This window comes from Melospiza melodia, chromosome 3 (genome assembly GCF_035770615.1).
Source record: "Melospiza melodia melodia isolate bMelMel2 chromosome 3, bMelMel2.pri, whole genome shotgun sequence".
NCBI classification, from domain to species: domain Eukaryota; kingdom Metazoa; phylum Chordata; class Aves; order Passeriformes; family Passerellidae; genus Melospiza; species Melospiza melodia.
The window spans coordinates 139,901,165-139,919,172 of record NC_086196.1 but is presented as its reverse complement, the minus strand read 5'-3'; the positions used below and the strand labels follow the sequence as shown (position 1 = coordinate 139,919,172).

Sequence of the window (18,008 nt, the reverse complement as noted above, 5' to 3'; positions counted from 1 at the left end):
GATGCAGCAGCACCACTGGAATAAGGAACAATTGTTTGGAAGTGCAGCAGCTCCAACACTGCCGTTTTGTCTCACCCAGGCACCTTAAACAGCAAACAACCCCCAAGGCGGCTGTTCCCTCTCAGGGCTTTGCAGGAGGGGAGGAGGAGGCCTGGGATGAAGGCAGGATCCCTTTGGACAGGGTGTCACCCTGTTCTTCTAAGCCTCCTGATGTTTACATTTGTGTAATGGAGTTTGTCACGCACTGTTCATGTAAATAATGATTGGTTTGCATTCCTTTCTGGAGGAGAAGAAATTTGATGGACTGTTGGTTTGACCAGTGTCATCGGAGAGGTGGCACTGTCATCCTCCAGTCCAGGGCCACTTTTGGAATTCTATTTATATTGAGGTCAAGAAATAAACTTCCCTTCTTTTACCTTGGAGGTTCCAGTGTGCATGTCATTTTATTTTGTGTATTACTGGGACAGACAGGGAGCTGAGGCACAGGGGGGACCGCTCTTCACAGCCCCTGTGCAATGGGAAGAATTCACTGATTGATGAATGGAAATAGAGATTTGCTTTTACAAATAAACTTTGGGTTTGCTGATAAATGAAACTGGACACTGAAAGATGAAAGAAACCATGGGGAAAACCCCTAAATTCTGTAAGAATTAAAAATTAAAAGGGAGGGTTATACATTAGAGGGAAATCTCTGGTATCAGGCATTTTGGGAAGTCTGTGCCTCTCACGTATCTCAGCCAATGGGGAAAGAGAGAAGGGAAATGTGGCTGGGAAATTGGAATAAAAAGGAGGCTGTGTCCTCCAAAAATTGGAGAGACCCCAGGGGAATGCCCATGGCCTCTGCCTTTATTTGAATTAAGTAAAAGGACTCCTGTGTCTCCTTTTTGGACACGAACCTCTGGTGTTTGTGGACTGATTTTCCTAACGTGGAGCTGTGTCTGCTCTCAGTGCCCCCTCCCGATGGGAATTCACTCCAGTGCCACACAGACGGATCCACCTCTGCAGGAAGATTTGCACCAACAGCCCTGCAGAGTGAGAAATCCCCTACTTGGAGTTCCCTTGACAGCACCTGCGGAGGTTGGGTGCCTGAATCCCCCACAGGGTGGTGTTGGTCCAAGTGTGGATTCCACAGCTGGGAGCTCTTTTCCAACCTGAATGATTCTGTGGAGATCCCACCCATTTACCCCCACCCACCTTGGAGCAGGGGCTGTGGCAGCTTTGGCTGTGTGGGGTCATCCTTGTGAGGAGCTCCTGGAAAACCTCAGAAAATGAGGAAATCAGAACAATTTAAGCTCTCAAACTGCTACAGCCTTCCCCAAACCCTTTGCTCTGGGCTTGTGCTTCCCTGCAGAGCTCCCACCCGCTCTCCCCCCATGCTCCTTTCCCTCGTTTTTGTGTTTTTAAACATTATTACATCTCAGATCCAACCAGCTCAAATACTTTTTAATACATTGAAAATGTAAAATAAAGCATATACGAAGTACATACAGTATATATATACACATATTTCAAATACTTAAAATTCTTATGTAAAATATGATTTTTTTTCTATATTATTTGTGTAAAAATACATTTTCAAATGGTGTCACCTCGATTTTGCTGTACAGACCCTCAAGCCCAATCGAAGTCCCTTTTAAAAAGGCAAAAGACAAAGGTTTAGGATTTTTGGAACTATGTTTACAGGCCTGTTGTCCACACAGGAAAAGCCTCTGGGAAACAGTATTGGATTGCTTGTTTGTGAGAATTCCCGTTTTTATTGCATTAACGGCAGGAACGGAGCCTGTTCAGTTGTGCTGCAGAAACCCCGCTGGCCTGGCCGAGGGACGGCCCCGCTACCCTGTCACCACCAGAACCCCTCCTTTGCCTGCTCCTTTCAGATACTAAAATATATATATTATTTAAAATATATTACTGTAAGCTCTCCGACTCTAAGCGTTAAAAACCACCCAGGGCTGCTCGCTCCCGGCACCAGCTCCTGTCCCCTGTGCCCTGTCCCCGTGTCACATGGGCAGCGCTCTGCCCAGCCCTGCAATTACCTGCGATAATTAATCAATCAATCAATCAATTAATCAATCAGCAAAGCGATGCTGCCACGGCCCCGCCGCCCCCCACATCCCCGCTGTGGGCAACCCCAGCCCTGCTCTCCGCACCTCCCGCGGCTCTCAGGAACCACAGGAACCATCGCACGGAGCCTCCCCGGAGGGGAGAAACCCCGGAGCCGCTCCCGATCCAGCCCCCTGCCATGGATGGTCTTTGCTGCCTTCCTCCCGAGGGTCCCTCCCGAGGAACCCTCCTGAAGAAACCTCCTGAGGATCCCTCCTGAGGATCCCTCCTGAAGGTTCCTCCCGAGGGTCCCTCCCGAGGATCCCTCCTGAAGAAACCTCCTGAGGATCCCTCCTGAGGATCCCTCCTGAAGGTTCCTCCCGAGGGTCCCTCCTGAAGATCCTTTCTAAGGATTCTTCCTGAGGGTCCCTCCTGAAGATCCCTCCTGAGAGTCCTTCCTGAGGATCCCACCTGAGGAACCCTCCAGAGGATCCCTCCTGAAGGTCCCTCCTGAGAGTCCTTCCTGAGGATCCCACCTGAGGAACCCTCCAGAGGATCCCTCCTGAGGATCCTTTCTGATCATTCCTCCTGGGGGTCCCTCCTGAAGATCCTCCCGAAGAATCCCTCCCAAGGATCCCTCCTGAAAGTCCCTCCCAAGGTTCCCTCCTGAGGATCCTTTTCGAGGATCCCTCCTGAGGAACCCTCCTGGAAGGTCCCTCCTGAAGATCCCTCCCGAGGGTCCCTCCCGGTAACGACCTGACCAGGAACTGCTGCTCCAGCAGCTGTTTTGTGCAACCAAAAAAGAAAATAAAATTCCACCTCCCCAACCAGTGCAACTGCTTGGAACCTCCTCCTTCCTGTAAACTCCTGGAGGGAAAGTAAAATTCCACATCAAATTCCTTCCCTTGCCGCCCACCTGGCTCAAAACCTGAACCCCCAGAGCCGTGCTGGCACCTCCTGTGCCACAGCCTGTCCATGGGGTTTGGGACATTGGTCAGGCTCTAATTCCAGTTCTGTGTCCTGAAAAGGGAAACCAAAACCTCCTCCCTCACCAGGTTCCTTTCCCTGCCACAAACACTCTGACATCAGGCTTTGGAAATCCTGGATTTTTGATGCCACCGTTCCCTGCAGTGCCAATAAATTCATTTCTGGGGGACCAAAGTGTAATGGTTTAAACTCTGTCACGACATCCTTTATTGTAAATCCCGTGTGGAGGTGCATTTACTGTGGGTGGGAAGGAGCCCAGCAGTGGGACAGGCAGGTCCCACCCCAGGAACCCCAGAGGATCCCCCTTTCTGAAAGCCATCACCCCACACCCCACACAGAACTTCCCGGGCTTTGTCCCCATTGCAGGGTTTATCACACCCAGCCCCTGACCCCAAACAATCTCCTCACACCCAGCGCCCTCTGCTCACCCTCTGATGCCCCCCCAGGCTGCACCAGGAGCGTGCCCAGACCTCGGTGGGCACTGAGAAAATCGATTTCCTTAAGAAGAAAGGGAAGAAAAGCAGCCCAAGCTAAGTGTTGGTCCATGAAATGGAACTAAGGCACTGACAGGTGGAAACTCCCGAGCCACCAGCACCACCCTCCCCTGGCCAGTGCCAGCCTGGGGCCACCTCCATGTCCTGGGTCACCAGCCTGCCCCTCCTGGATGGCACAGCCAGATGGGCACAGTCCCATGGGATGGCTCTGGGAACGGCACCCCTGCGCTGCCAGGGACGGGCACAGCAAACCCACACTGAGCAAGGGCACCAGGGAAAGCCAGCAGGAGGAACCAGCCGGGCAGGGATGGTTTGGGAAGTGCCAGGGGAGCTCTGAAGAGCCTTTCCAGGGGCAGCAGCAGCAGCTGCTGAACACCTGTGAGTGCCCAGGGTCACACCTCCCTCCTCATCCTCTGCTTCCCCCTCTCCAGCAGCCTGGAAAATCAGCCTGAGAGGAGCCAAGGAGAGACCAGGACTGACCCAAGCGTGCAGAGACACCTCTCAGTCTCCTCTGAGAACAACTCTGTCAGCTGCACGTTGGCCTCTGCCAGGCTGTCCCCGCCAGGAATGGGAGTGTCTGTCCAGGACTACCAGTGAGGAGTGGGCAGATGCTGCTCCAGCTCCAAACCAGCCCACGCTGCCTCCTCCCTCCCCAGGTTTACAAAATGCAGGATTTCCTCTCCCAAGCAAGAGCTGGCAGTGGGAAACAGCAGGAACTGGCACAGGCAGGGGATTCTTGGGTTCCCCCACCACCACCACGGGTGGGAGATGCTCTTGGGGACAATTTTGTGCAATGTTTAGATTCAAAAATTGAGTTAATTTCTAATCCCTAAATGCTCCTCACCAGGGGATCCTGAGCAGAGATGTGGAATCACCTCAGTGGGGGTCACTGCTCTGCAGTGAAATTCAGCTGGTGAACCAGAGCAGGCGATGCTGCAGCTGCTGCTGCTCCAGAGGCAGGGAGGGAAACGCTCCTGCTGCCACAGGATCCAGTCTGGAACTCCCTTTTCCTTGTCATCAACACCTAAATCACAGAGCCATGGAATATCTGTGCTGGAATGGCCCCACAGGAACATCCAATCCAACCACTGACCCTGCACTGATACCCCAACAATCCCACCCTGTGCCTGACAGCCCTGTCACACACCCCAACAATGCCACCCTGTGCCACCCAGCCCTGTCACACACCCCAACAATGCCACCCTGTGCCTGACAGCCCTGTCACACACCCCAACAATCCCACCCTGTGCCACCCAGCCTTGTCCAAAGGCTCCTGGAGCTCTGGCAGCCTCGGGCCCCTCCTGTTCCTTGGAAAAGCCCCCAGGAATTCTTTTGCTCCTCACCACCAGCGCTGGGCTCCCGGGGAGAAGGGCAGGGGAGCAGTAGTACAAAGGACAGGGGAAGGGAAGGCTGAGCACCCCTGCACCACTCAGCTGCCCCACTGCTGGGGGAATATTGCTTCAGCTTAAAAAGGCCTTTGGATTGAAAGTGATTTCAGTGCTTTTCCATCAAAAACAGACACAGCTCTGTTCCCTGCCCAGGATGCAGCAAGGCCCCCACCCTCCCCGGGTGATTTGTGCTCCATCAGCACCCTCAGGAACACGGGGCCTCTGTGCTTTGATTTCCCCCAGTGCAAGTGAAGGAAGCCAGGAACTGTCGGGGAGCACAGGAGCCACCAGCATGTCCCCAGCGAGCCCTGAGGGGCTGCCCAGCGCCCTGAGCTCAGCCCAATTTGGTATTTCAAACACAAAGAGCCACCCAAGGAGGCCCGGGCAGACACTCAAGTGCCTTCCCCTACACCCAGCAAATACAAAATCTTGGACAGAAACTGGAGATGTCTGACCATGGGGGTGTTTGGATGAGAACAAAACGCCTCCCAGAGCATGGCAGGACCCAGGGTGACACTTTGTGCCCATCACCTGGCCCTGTGTCCCAGGAACAGCTGGGACAGTTGGCTCTGAGCCACAGGATGGCAGCTCCAGCTCCTGGGAATGCCCAGGAGAGCAGATCCCTGCCAGTTCTGGGAATGCCCAGGAGAGCAGATCCCTGCCAGCCCTGGGAATGCCCAGGAGAGCAGATCCCTGCCAACCCCAGGAATGCCCAGGAGAGCAGATCCCTGCCAGCCCTGGGAATGCCCAGGAGAGCAGGTTCCTGCCAACCCCAGGAATGCCCAGGAGAGCAGATCCCTGCCAGCCCTGGGAATGCCCAGGAGAGCAGATCCCTGCCAGCCCTGGGAATGCCCAGGAGAGCAGATCCCTGCCAACCCTGGGAATGCCCAGCAGAGCAGATCCCTGCCAACCCTGGGAATGGCCAGCAGAGCAGATCCCTGCCAGTTCTGGGAATGCCCAGGACAGCAGATTCCTGCCAGGACTGGGAATGCCCAGGACAGCAGATTCCTGCCAGGACTGGGAATGCCCAGGAGAGCAGATTCCTGCCAACCCCAGGAATGCCCAGGAGAGCAGATCCCTGCCAGCCCTGGGAATGCCCAGGAGAGCAGATTCCTGCCAACCCCAGGAATGCCCAGGAGAGCAGATCCCTGCCAGCCCTGGGAATGCCCAGGAGAGCAGATCCCTGCCAGCCCTGGGAATGCCCAGGAGAGCAGATCCCTGCCAGCCCTGGGAATGCCCAGGAGAGCAGATCCCTGCCAACCCCAGGAATGCCCAGGACAGCAGATCCCTGCCAGGTCTGGGAATGCCCAGGAGAGCAGATCCCTGCCAGCCCTGGGAATGCCCAGGAGAGCAGATTCCTGCCAACCCCAGGAATGCCCAGGAGAGCAGATCCCTGCCAGTTCTGGGAATGCCCAGGAGAGCAGATCCCTGCCAGCCCTGGGAATGCCCAGGAGAGCAGATCCCTGCCAGTTCTGGGAATGCCCAGGAGAGCAGATCCCTGCCAACCCTGGGAATGCCCAGCAGAGCAGATCCCTGCCAATCTTGGGAATGCCCAGGAGAGCAGATCCCTGCCAGCCCTGGGAATGCCCAGCAGAGCAGATCCCTGCCAGCCCTGGGAATGCCCAGGAGAGCAGATCCCTGCCAACCCCAGTAATGCCCAGGAGAGCAGATCCCTGCCAGCCCTGGGAATGCCCAGCAGAGCAGATTCCTGCCAGGACTGAGCTGCTCTGGTCACTGCCATGGCCAGCCCAGCTCCTGCAGCTCCAGCAGCAGCACACCCAGACACCTGGGATCCTTCAGCTGGGATACTGGGAGAGGGGATCTGCAAACCAGGAACACCAGCCTGCACTGCACAGCCCAGGGGCCTCTGGAACAGAGGGAAAGGCAGTGGAGGGAAAGGCTGGCATGGCATCAGCTCCAGGGATCTGAACTGGGAGCCTGCTCAGGGCTCCTGCCTCACTACACACAGCTGGACTCGGATTCTCCCGTTCCCTCTGCCAGGAGCAAACCAACAATGGGCTGTGGGATCTCCATGGGGAGAGCAGAGCTCAGCAAACGTGCTCAGAGCAGGCTGGAGTTACTGGAACTGCAGTACAAGTCAAACACTATCTCCTAAAAGATTGAAAAAATATCTTTAAACAAAATAATGTGGCATATTTACAGAATTCCTTAAGTGCAAACTCTTGTCACAATTCACGTAGTCGAGCGCGATTTCGATTCCCTGTACAAGAAGGTGCTCTTTCGTTAATGAAAGAAGGACTCTAGCTCTGGATTCCTGATTCAGTAACGTGTCTCTTGTGCAAGGCAGTAAAATTCCTGTTTCTTCCCAAGATTCTCCCGACGGCAGCCCCCGAGGAGGCCGTGCCGCTCCCCGTTACCGCACCACGAGGCAGGAGACGCAGAGCTTGGAGGGGCCGATGCAGTCGTCGTGGCAGAAGGCGCCGCAGCCCTTGCACATGATCATGGCTTTCAACCTGCAGTAGCATTTGGAAGGGGGATCCTCCATGGCGCCGTCCTCGGCGAACGCCTGCACCGGCAGGCTCTGCCCGCGGCCGCCAGAGCTCACGGCCTGCCCGGCGGGGATGGTGGTCACGGTCACCGAGAAGGACATGACGTTGCCCATGGAGCTGCCCAGCTGGCTGCACTCGCCCACCAGCGAGCCCTGCCCCACCATGTCGGGCGAGGTGGAGACGTTGATGGTGCCGCTGTAGCTCCCGGGCAGCTTCGGGGGCTGCGGGGCGGGGAGCAGCGGGGGCTGCGATGGATCTGGGCATGGCGTGGGGGGCCCAAAGAGCTCCGTGCCACCGTGGCCCTTGCCCCTCATGGCGTGGGCCATCTGCTCCTGCGCTGCCTGCAGCAGGTCCCGGGCCAGCGCGGTGCCATCCAAGGCCGGCGCCTTCTCCTTGGCGGCCTTGGGCTCCGCGGGGCCGTGTGAGCCCCGCTCCTGCTCCCCCTGCCCCGCCCGCGGCTCCTCCTTGCTGCTGCCGTGCTCCCGCTCGTCCCCGGAGCTCTCATCGTCCGCGTCCTCCTCGCTGCTGCTGCCGCTGCCCCGGCCGCCCGCGGCCTCGCCCAGCTCTGCCCCGGCGCCCTCGGCGGGGCTGCCCAGCCCCAGGCGGGGCTCGGCGCTCAGGGACGAGCCTCTCCTCAAGCTCTCCGAGCCGCGGCCGTAGGTGGAGATGTTGAGCAGGTAGTGCCCGGACATGGCAGGCTTGCACGTCCTCCTGCCCGTGAAGCCCAGCATGAATCTCTGCCTGGTGGAGCTGCTCTCCACCGGGAAACCTGAGTGCGGGAGGTTCAGCTGCGAGGGCTGGAGGACGGGCAGCACGTTCTGCCTCTGCACCCTCTTGATCAGAGTCTGCAGGATCTGCTCCTGGGTGGATTTGCTCAGCGCCTCGTGGTGCTGCTCGGGCCCGGGCTCCTTTCCCGAGGGCAGCGGGAAGGTCCTTGGAATGTGAGGCAGGGGCCTGCTCTGGCAGAAGATCTTGCCGAGCTGCTGCGGGGGCACCCCCGATGCTCTGTCCCCCGCCTCGGTGCCGTTCCCCGCCGCCCCCTTCTCTTCCTGAGGAGCCACCGGGCCACTTTTCGCTTCTGCTTTGGTCAGCGCCTTGGGCAGGATCTGCTCCAGAGGGACGCTCTTGCCCTGGAGCAGCTGCGTGACCAAAGGGTTGTTGGCAGGAATGCTGGAGGAGCTCGCTCGGGGAGGGGATTTAAGGCTGGCTGCTACCGAGGAGCTGCTGGAGGCTGGGACGGCTGCACCCACAGCTGCAGCCTGGGCTCCGGGGCCCGAGGGCGGCAGCGGGGACACCGGAGGGGACGGAGGTTTGCCTTTGGGGAGCTCACAGCCGCTCCCGTTCCGGGCCGCGGCAGGAGGGGCCCCGCCGGGCGTACCGGGGGAGCCGGGGGTGGCCGTGCCCCGCGGGGGGCTCGGCGCGGCCCCAGCTCCGTTCCCTAGCGCCGGGGCAGCCGCGGGGGCTGCTCCTGGCTGTAGTTGTGCTCCAGGAGGATGGCGAGCAGCTCCCGGCTCCGCCTGGCCCTGCACCTGCGAGCGGGGCCCTGGGCCGTGGGGAAGGAACCTTCTCGAACCTCCCCCGCTTCCAGTTCCTGCCAGTTCCAGCGCCTTGGCTCCAGCCGCGGCCTGGGGGGCTCCGCCGGGGTCTCTCCCGTCTCCTGCCCTGCCCGGGGGTCTCCCCCCGCCCGGGCCGGGCCCTGGCACGGCTCCCCCGGCCGAGGCTGCGGCGGCTGCGGCTGCCGCCCTCTGCGCCTTGGCCTGCTGCGCTCTTGCCTTGATGTCGGCCAGGGTCCTGGCCCCTGTCCTGCCAGGACTGCCGAGGGACAGCGGGAAGCACGGCCTGGGAGAGACCTGGCCCGCAGGAAATGGCATCGGGGAGATTCTGGACACGGGAATCTGCAAGAGAGCGGGAGAAAAGCACAGCTGAGACACGGGAACACCTGACCCAGGAGAAACATGGGGAACACCCGACCCACAGGTTGGTGTTTGCACTTTGGTCTGAGAAAACTGGTGGTGGTGGTGGAGAAATCCCTTTGGAGAAACCCCTCCTGTCCCTGCCTAGAGACAAGAGACCTGTCTGACCATTGGATGTCTCCCAGGCACTTTTGGGGTGCTGCAAACCCCGTGGCTCTGAGTGGTGTCACAGACATATTCTATGGAAAATCCTTCCCTTAGGAGTTTTCTCCCTGAGAAGCTGAGAGGCCTCAGGAACAAAATGTAAACATTGATTATCTGCTGCTGTGGAATGCAACAGGTGCATCTGTGATTGGTGTCATGTGGTTGTTTCTAATTAATGGCCAATCACAGTCAGCTGGCTCGGACTCTCTGTCCGATCCACAAGCCTTTGTTATTCTTTCTTTTTCTATTCTTAGCTAGCCTTCTGATGAAATTCTTTCTTTTATACTTTTGGTATAGTTTTAATATAATATATATCACAAAATAATAAATCAGCCTTCTGAAACATGGAGTCAGATCCTCATCTCTTCCCTCATCCTGGGACCCCTGTGAACACCATCACACAGCCCCACAAACCAGACTGCCGTGCTGCCAGGGGCTCTGCCTTTCCCCCCAGTGTCTGGGCTGGCTGCAGGGGAGCCTGGATGGCTCCTGTGGCCCTGGGTGTCCCCAGCTGCCAGGCTCCTGTCCTTTGTCACCACAGCCCTGCAGAGCCCTCCATGCCTGCAGCCTGGCATGGCAGGAGCTGTGACAGGGATGGGCTGGGCTCTGAGGACATTTCCACCCCCCTGAGCCCACAGTTTGGGGTTCAGAGCCCCAGAGGAGGCCTGGCCGTGGCTGTGTCCCTGCTGGGCTCACCTTGAGCGGGGGCACCCGCGGCACGGCCGGCCCCGTGCTGGGAAAGGGCTGCCTGCGAAAGGCCTGGTGCTGCTGCTGCTGCTGCTGGTGGTGCTGGCAGGGCTCAGCCACACGGGGCTTCTTCTCAGGGCTGCCTGGAGCTTCCTCCCTGCTCTCCAGCTTCCTCTTGTGGGCCTCCACCCCGACCTCCATGGCCTCGCTCCCGGGGGGCTTCTTCTCCTTCTCCTTCTCCTCCTTCTCCTTCTCCTCCTCCACCTTGGCTGCCGCAGGGCTCTGCGCCTTGGCTGCTGCCCCGCCAGCCTCAGGGCTCTTTGGTTTGCTTGCGGCACCCAGAGATTCCTTCCCTGGCACCTCCTTGGCCACCCCAGGCTTCCTCTGCTCCTCTGCCCCGTGGCTGGAGGTGCTGGGGGGTTTTTGGGGCAGGGTTTCTCTCTCCCGGCCGGGCCCCGGTCTCTCGCCGGCTCTCACCGCTCGTCGCTCCGGGGACACCTCAGGCTTGGCTGCCTTGGGCTGTGGCTCCTCTCTGGCCTCCTCTGCTGCTTTCCTGCTGGCCCCTGGGGCTGCCTGGGGCTCCGGGGGAGCTGTGGGTGTGCTCTGCTCCCGCCGTGGGGCCGGGGGGCTGCGGGGCCGGCCGGGCTCTGCCGCCTCGGGCAGTGCTGTCAGGCGCTCCGACTCCTCGGGGCTCAGCCCAGAGCTGCCAAGGGAAACAGAGATTCTGCTTTGTAAAACACCCCTGCAAATCCATCCCATCCTCGGGAAATGGGGGCTGGATTCTCTAAACAAGCTCCCTAAAGAGATGTCTCACACACCCAGTTCTGCGCCACCATCACTGAGAACCTTCCCTACTGATAATCCTTCCACAGGAAGCAGAAATGAGCATCAGAGACTGAAACCAGCTAAATGCACTACATGGAACACTGGGTAGCTCCAGGCCTGCTCCAGACACCAATTTTCCAGGTTGCACACCCAAAGGGTTTGGCCAACAGTGAGTATTTCCCTGTATGAGCCCCCAGCGCCTCCTCTGCAGCTTGCAGGGTGACACTGGCAGGAGGGGACACTGAGAAGGAAAGGTCCCACCACCCCTTCAGGAGGAACATGGGATCTAATTCCCACAGAGATGTCTGGGAAAAGTTTCTCCTTCTGGATTAACTCTCAGTGATTCGTCAAATTGTTTTTTTTTTTTCCCCAAACATAACCCTGTGAAGGTTTGGTGAATCTGTGGATTGGTTCCCCAGACAAGTTCTCAGGAGCTGGTGGGAGCTGAGCACATGTCCCCTCCACACTGTCCTGCTGTCCCCTGTTCCCCTCATGCCTAGGACTGGGGCTGTTGTCACCTTCCCACCTGGCTCAGGTGGCTGATGAAGCTCCTGCTGAGCTGCACTCCCAGCCTGGTGTATCCCTGTAGTTGTTCCTACAATCTGTAGGGACACCCACAGCATCCCAACCACACCAGGGAATGCCAGGAATGCCCCCAAAGCTGGCACAGGGCAGGGTTACAAATCCCTGGTCAGTTATTTACACCTGTGTGCTCCTTCCCAGGTCTCTCAGCAACTCAGAAACCTCCAAACCCTCCCTGTAGCCCCAAAGGATGGGAAACCTCTGAAGCAAGAGGAGGCAGACAATGAAAGTTTGGCAGATTTGGTGTGGGTCTGGACATGTGGGAATGCGGGTCCTGACCCTGGGCTGGCTCCAAGCAAGGAGGGGAAGAGGAGTGACATCCCAGGACACCCTGCAGTGGATAAATGGTGACAAATCTCCCTCCTGACCCAGATCCTGCTGCCATTTCCCAGTTTCCTGGAACCAGCAGGAGCCAGGAACTTCCCTGAGGCTCCAGGGAACCCAATGTCCATGGATGGACACCCCAGAACACAGCTGAGCCCTCACCTCTGCCCGTAGTAGCTCTCAAAGAAGTGCTCCTTCCACAGCTCCACCTTCTTCTCCTTCTCGATCTCCTGCCGGATCCGGAGCTGCATTTCTGGGGTGAACTCTCCTGGGGATGCAGAGGGGAATTCTGAGCAGGGAAGGGTTGGGAAGCAGGGCAGGGACCCAGGTGGGTGTCCCAGGAGCCCTGACAGCCCAGGCTGCTGCTCCAGTGGAATGGGGCAGCCCAGGGAATGGAGCTGGGAAGGGAATGGAGCCCCAGGAGGGGCTGAGGGAGCTGGGAAGGGAATGGAGCCCCAGGAGGGGCTGAGGGAGCTGGGAAGGGGCTCAGCCTGGAGAAAAGGAGGCTCAGGGGGGCCCTTGTGGCTCTGCACAAGTCCCTGACAGGAGGGGACAGCCAGGGGGGGTCAGGCTCTGCTCCCAGGGAACAGGGTCAGACCTGGAAGGGCCTCACCACCCTCCCAGGGAAGAATTTCCCCAATTTCCATGCAAACACCCAAAGGGATGGCTCAAAGCACTCCATGGCCTGCTCTGGAACAGAATTTCCCTTCTCTGTCCCCAGCAGTGTCTGTGTTTAGGTGCCACAACCCCAGAATGCCCCAGCTCTATTGTCAGTTCAGATTTTAAACATTTTTCCTTCTTTTCTCATCTCTTCCGGAGATTTCCTGTGTCAGTTCAACACAGAACTCCTCCTGCAGCCCCTTCCTACCCTGAACCCCCCATCTGTGGGCAGTGAGTCCCTGCAGAGCTGCAGCTTCTGCAGGAGCACCCTGCAGGCTCCTCCAGCCCTCCCTGGCTCATCCTGGGGCTCCCCCAGCCCCTGCCCAGCTCAGGGGTCCTGGGCAGGCTTTACCTTCTGACAGCCTCTCCTTCCAGCCCTGAGCAGCCGAGGTGAAGAACTCGTTGTTGAGCGCGGAGCTGCTGAGCTTCATCAGCCCGTCAGGGCCCACCTGGGGGGACAGAGCATGGTCACCTGCTGGTCACAGCCTGGCCACAGCCCTGGTCACCTGCTGGTCACAGCCCTGGTCACCTGCTGGTCACAGCCTGGCCACAGCCTGGCCACAGCCTGGTCACAACCTGGCCACAGCCCTGGTCACCTGCTGGTCACAGCCCTGGTCACAGCCTGGCCACAGCCTTGGTCACCTGCTGGTCACAGCCGGGCCACAGCCTGGTCACAGCCCTGGTCACCTGCTGGTCACAGCCTGGTCACAGCCTGGTCACAACCTGGTCACAGCCTGGTCACAGCCTGGCCACAGCCTGGTCACAAGCCTGGCCACAGCCCTGGTCACCTGCTGGTCACAACCTGGTCACAGCCTGGCCACAGCCCTGGTCACAGCCTGGTCACAGCCTGGCCACAGCCTGGTCACAACCTGGCCACAGCCCTGGTCACCTGCTGGTCACAGCCTGGTCACCTGCTGGTCACAGCCTGGCCACAGCCCTGGTCACCTGCTTGTCACAGCCCTGGTCACAGCCGGGCTACAGCCCTGGTCACCTGCTGGTCACAGCCTGGCCACAGCCTGGTCACAGCCTGGCCACAGCCTTGGTCACCTGCTGGGCACTACCCTGCTCAGCTGCTGGCCACATGATGGCCACTGCCCTGATCACAGCCCTGGTCACCTACTGGACACCTGCTGACCACAGCCCTGGCCAGCTCCTGACCACAGCCCCATGTCACCTGGTGGCCAGAGCTCATGCCACAGTCCTGGTCACCTGCTGGCCACTGCCCTGTCACCTCCTGGCTACAGCCCTGTCACCTGCTGTCCACCTGCTGGCCACAGCCCTGGCTACCTGCTGGCCACAGCCTGGTCATCTGTTGACCAAAGCTCATGGCCACAGCCCTGGTCAGCTGCTGGCCACAGCCTGATGTCCCCTGCTGGCCACTGCCCTGGTCACCTGATGGTGACTGCCCTGGCCACAGCCTTGCTACCTGGTGGCCACAGCCTGGTCACCTGCTGGCCACTGTCCTGGTGTGCTGGGCCATGGCTGGAGCAGGGGAGCAGCTTTAGTGTCCAGCTCTGTGGGGACCAGGATTTTGTCACACAGCTGGACAAAGCAGAGCCTCAGAGGGGCACACTGAAAACGTGCTGCTGTTTCAATGATTATTAGGTGACTATTATTATTATTATTATCATCATCATCATCATTATCATTATCATTATCATTATTATTATTTGACAGTGAGGTCACCCAAAGGTGGATTGGCTCTCGCTGCCCCTGTGCCCCTCTGCCCACAGGTACCACAAGGGGAACAGGATCTCCACCTGGCATCCCTCCCTGCCTGCCCCAGAGCCCTGCAGGGTGGGGCAGCCCAGGTGAGTGTGTACCTGTGTGGGACAGCCCAGGTGAGCTGTGTACCTGCTGCAGCCCAGCCCAGGTGTCCATACCTGTCTGTCCACGTCGGGCAGCAGCAGCAGCAGGCGCTGCTGGCCCTCGGGAGGCAGCAGGCTGAAGGTGTGCTTGTTGATCAGGGCCCTCAGGTTGGTGTTCACCAGGATGGAGTCCGGCGTCTCCACGTCGATCTCGGCACAGCGCGCTCGCTTCAGCTGCCCTGGGGAGCACAACACAACACACCTGGTCATCCTCACCTGGTGAGCACAACACACCTGGTCAGCCTCACCTGGTGAGCACAACACACCTGCTCAGCCTCACCTGCCCTGCCCTGCCCTGGGGAGCACAACACACCTGGTCAGCCTCACCTGGTCAGCCTCACCTGCCCTGCTGAGCACAACACACCTGAGCAGCCTCACAAACATAAGACAGAAAAACAAGCAGGGTGGGACTGCATGGGCTAAAGCTGGAATGGGACAATGAACTGCAAGGTGCAAATGCAGCAGAACTGATCACAGTGACAGACCCCGTGTCTGGTTCTGCATTTTGGGCCCATTTTGGTTCATCTTGGGTTCATTTTGGGGCCATTTTGGTTCACCTTGGGTTCATTTTGGGACCATTTTGGTTCATCTTGGGTTCATTTTGGTTCATCTTGGGTTCATTTTGGGACCATTTTGGTTCATCTTGGGTGCAGCCCTGGCTGGGCCCTTGTGCTGCCCCAGGTGGATCCATGCAGGAGATGCTTTCAATAAATCCCTGTTTGATTCTTTAGCTCTGCCCAGCCTCTGCTCCAGCTCAGCCTGCACAAGGCATTACCCCAAACACAACCCCGTGAAGGTTTGGTGAATTTATGGATTGGTTCCCCACACAATTTCTCAGGAGCTGGAGGGAGCTGAGCTCCTGCCATGTCCCCTCCACACTGTCCTGCTGTCCCCTGTCCCCATCATGCCCAGGACTGGGGCTGTTGTCACCTTCCCACGAGCACAGACCTGGCTCAGCAAGCTCTGGACGAAACCAGCCCAACCCTTCATCTAAATCTGAAAGTGATGGGCACATCCCCACCCTGGCAATGGGCACATCCCCACCCTGCCAGAGCTCCAGGAGCCCCTGGACAGCCAGGGAACCCCAGGGTGGGATTGTTGGGATCACCTGGGCAGCTCCAGGAGCTGAACTCCATCACCCTTTGGGGTTTCTCCCCCTCAGGACATTCCATCCCTTTGTAAGAAAATCCCCAAATTCCCCAGGGTCAGTCCCACCCTTGTAAAATGTAACAGGAACCAGCATGGTTGGGAGGGCTCAGAAAGCTCCAGGAAAGGGCTGGGAGCCAAATCCCAGCATGGAGACCCCCAGGGAGGAATCTCTTTTCCATTTTTCATGCTATTAGAGTCTGTAATTACATCAAAACCCCACAAATAATGCAGCTCCAACAGCTGGGAAGTCCCAGGAGAGGCCCAGCTGGGAAGGGCTGATCTGAGGATGGAACTGGGAATTATTTATCCCAATCCCAGCAGCCTGGCAGCCCCTCCCAGGGTCCCTCAGCAATGCAATGAGCTCACTCCACTCTGTTCTGCTGGTTTGGGATTTGCCCTGGCTCTGGAGCAGCCAAAGCCCTGGGGAAGCAGGAGAAGCAGGGGATGGAAGCAGGAGAAGCAGGGATTGGAAGCAGGAGAGGCAGGGGATGGAAGCAGGAGAAGAGCAGGGATGGAAGCAGGAGAAGAGCAGGGATGGAAGCAGGGGATGGAAGCAGGAGAAGCAGGGATGGAAGCAGGGATTGGAAGCAGGAGAAGCAGGGATGGAAGCAGGAGAAGCAGGGGATCCATCTCTTACTTGCATGGAGCCTGTCAGATCTGGGGAAGGGCTTCTTGGGCAGCCCTGGCAGGGAGTTCTCCAGCTTCACCGAGGGCGAGGAGCTGCACGTGGAGTTTGGGGGGCTGCTGGAATGTCCATCTGTCTGCTTCCCTTCCCAACCTGCCAGAGAGGGACACATGGAACAGGGGCATGCACAGGGGAACCCTGCAGGAGCATCATCCTGAGGGGATGGAGCTCCCAGAGCCACCCCTGCAGCCCCAGCAGTGCCACACAGCCATTCCCGAGCTCCTGCAGCCCCAGCAGCTCCAGCACAGCCATTCCTGAGCTCCTGGAGTGCTCCTGCCCAGCAGCTGAGTGCAGGAGATCCACTGGAGCCACCAGGATATCCCAAACCAAAGGCATGGACAGGCACATCCCACGTTTCCCAGTTAACCCCAGTTCATTTCCCATCTCATCTGACCCAGCCATGGTCCCATTCACACTTCCAGGGCTAACAGAGCTCCTGGCAGGGAAATCTCTCCAAACCTGCCCTGTCCTTGCTGAACTTCACCCCTGCCCTGCAGCTTCTGTCCCTGGGGAACTCCTCCTCCTCCTCCTCCTCCTCTTCCCAGGGCTCAGTTTCCCATCCTGGTTCCCCTCCCTCCCTTCCCTCCCTCACAGAAGCTCTTCCAGCTCTGAATAAACCCCTGAAACTGTACAAGTTGTTCTCTCCTTCCATCAATTTGAATAGTGACACTGGGAATTGTCCTGGCTTGGAATGGGGACACTGGGAATGGAATGGGGACACTGGGAATGCTCTGGCTTGGAATGGGGGCACTGGGACTGCAATGGGGACACTGGGAATGCCCTGGCTTGGAGAGGGACTGGCACAAGCTGGGAATGGGGACACTGGGACTGGAATGGGGACACTGGAATTGCCCTGGCTTGGAGAGGCACTGGCACAAGCTGGATGTGTGCCCACAGCCCAGCTGCCTGCAGGGAATGGGGCTGGAATGCTGAGCCCTGCCAGGGATTGTCTGGGGCACTGAGCCTGCCCCAAGCCAGGGAACTCCAGAGGTGCCAGGGAATTACAGAAATGGGCAGGTGCCAGGGAATTCCAGAGGTGCCAGAGAACTGGGCAGGTGCCAGGAAATTCAGTTACTCTGGAAAGAAATCCGGGAAAGCTGTCTGGAATAGGTACCAAGAATTTGGGACACCATGGCAAACCTGGGGCTGGCAGGGAGCCCCTGACCTCACTGCTCCCTGACACCACCAATTCTGGAAACCCCTCAGGGATCTTCCAGGTGGGGACAGGACATGGGACCCACCCCGAAGGATGAGGAGCAACTTCAGAAAACATCAAATCCAGGAGAATTCCCAGAACATAAACACCAGGAGAAACTCCCAAATATAAATAGCAGGAGAACCTCCAAATATAAACACCAGGAGAAACTCCCAAATCTAAACACCAGGAGAAATCCCAGAACAGAAACATTGGGAGAACTCCCAGAACAAAACAGAAATAGAGAGAACCTAAAACAGAAATAACCAGGAGAAACTCCCAAACACAAACACCAGGAGAAACTCCCAACTATAAATAACAGGAGAAATCCCCAAATATAAACACTGGGAGAAATCCCCAAACATAAATAGCAGGAGAACCCCAAATATAAATACCAGGAAAAACTCCCAAACAGAACCCCCAGGAGAAAGCCCAGAACAGAACCACCAGGAGGAGAAGGCCCCTGCACAGGGAATAGGTGACTGGGAAAGCCC

The 18,008-nt window shown here is 58.1% G+C and overlaps 1 protein-coding gene and 1 long non-coding RNA gene across 2 annotated transcripts in view; both read right to left on the bottom strand.

Annotated features, from left to right (window-relative positions):
- Nucleotides 1-1,427: 1,427 nt before the first annotated feature.
- On the bottom strand, nucleotides 1,428-5,869 carry LOC134416542 (uncharacterized). The gene is made up of 2 exons (XR_010027296.1): nucleotides 2,580-5,869; nucleotides 1,428-2,514 (listed from the first exon to the last, which is right to left on the bottom strand). It is a non-coding gene; the product is annotated as an uncharacterized LOC134416542 (long non-coding RNA).
- Nucleotides 5,870-7,022: 1,153 nt separating this feature from the next.
- ASXL2 (ASXL transcriptional regulator 2) overlaps nucleotides 7,023-18,008 on the bottom strand; it is a 44,081-nt gene continuing 33,095 nt past the window's right edge. Inside the window, exons 7-12 of the mRNA XM_063153270.1 lie at nucleotides 16,272-16,412; nucleotides 14,501-14,664; nucleotides 12,970-13,066; nucleotides 12,120-12,225; nucleotides 10,236-10,929; nucleotides 7,023-9,317 (exon numbers count right to left, since the gene is read on the bottom strand). Of these exons, the coding sequence (XP_063009340.1) occupies nucleotides 7,287-9,317; nucleotides 10,236-10,929; nucleotides 12,120-12,225; nucleotides 12,970-13,066; nucleotides 14,501-14,664; nucleotides 16,272-16,412 (3,233 nt within the window). The 3' untranslated portion in view covers nucleotides 7,023-7,286. The remainder of the gene's footprint in view (nucleotides 9,318-10,235; nucleotides 10,930-12,119; nucleotides 12,226-12,969; nucleotides 13,067-14,500; nucleotides 14,665-16,271; nucleotides 16,413-18,008) is intronic.